At 36.2% G+C, this 701-nt stretch overlaps 1 protein-coding gene across 1 annotated transcript; it reads right to left on the reverse strand.

Annotated features, from left to right (window-relative positions):
* Nucleotides 1–76: 76 nt before the first annotated feature.
* Nucleotides 77–457, reverse strand: LOC107581078 (SPRY domain-containing protein 7; the record flags this gene model as incomplete). The annotated part of the gene is made up of 2 exons (XM_016266649.1): nt 77–179; nt 291–457. Coding segments are annotated over 2 exons (270 nt in total), but the record flags the coding sequence as incomplete, so codon positions are not given.
* Between the last annotated feature and the right edge of the window lie 244 nt (nt 458–701).

Genomic DNA, 701 nt, shown 5'->3' on the forward strand with positions numbered 1-701 from the left:
ATATATATATATATATATATAGACTCTGTATTATATATTATGATGATATATATACTATTACTGAAATATAACTCACCATAAACTATGGGGAACACAGTCCCTCGAATACCTGAGGCTGGACAATGCATGTTTTTTCCATTTAAGTACAGGTTCAATTCCACGTGATCATAGGTCACCCCCTTAAAAAAAGAGACATATTTACGATCAGAAGCAATGTCTTATACAGAAGGTAATTGCTGTATTCCACAATTTGATATCTCCCTGTCCAAATTCCAAAAGTAAAAACGTACCACTATATCCCCCTCCTGAGGCAGGCTGTTGGCAGGTAATCGGTTCTTCTCCTCGTTGTTGTGGTATATGGAGCCATCGTGTCTAAGCACCAAACTGTGACTGTCTCGACCCAGTGGCACCGGGTTCAAATTCACCTTCTGAGTGGCCACACCGATCCCCCAAACACCTGCACCACAAACACAAACAGCAGCACACCTTCATGAAACAGCTGTACTTATCCATCTGAAGAACATTACAGAGATCCAGGAGGTAAAATGCGGTTGTAGTAAAAATGTCACAATGCAAAAAAAATAAAAATAAAAAAAATTCTAAGGGTCCCAATAATAAGTTACTTTACTTTTATTTAACAAATAATAATAAAAAATAAATAAATTATATATATATATATATAGAGAGAGAGAGAGAGAGAG

Source organism: Sinocyclocheilus grahami, unplaced genomic scaffold (assembly GCF_001515645.1).
Source record: "Sinocyclocheilus grahami isolate Dianchi unplaced genomic scaffold, SAMN03320097.WGS_v1.1 scaffold71588.1, whole genome shotgun sequence".
Classification (NCBI taxonomy): Eukaryota; Metazoa; Chordata; class Actinopteri; order Cypriniformes; family Cyprinidae; genus Sinocyclocheilus; species Sinocyclocheilus grahami.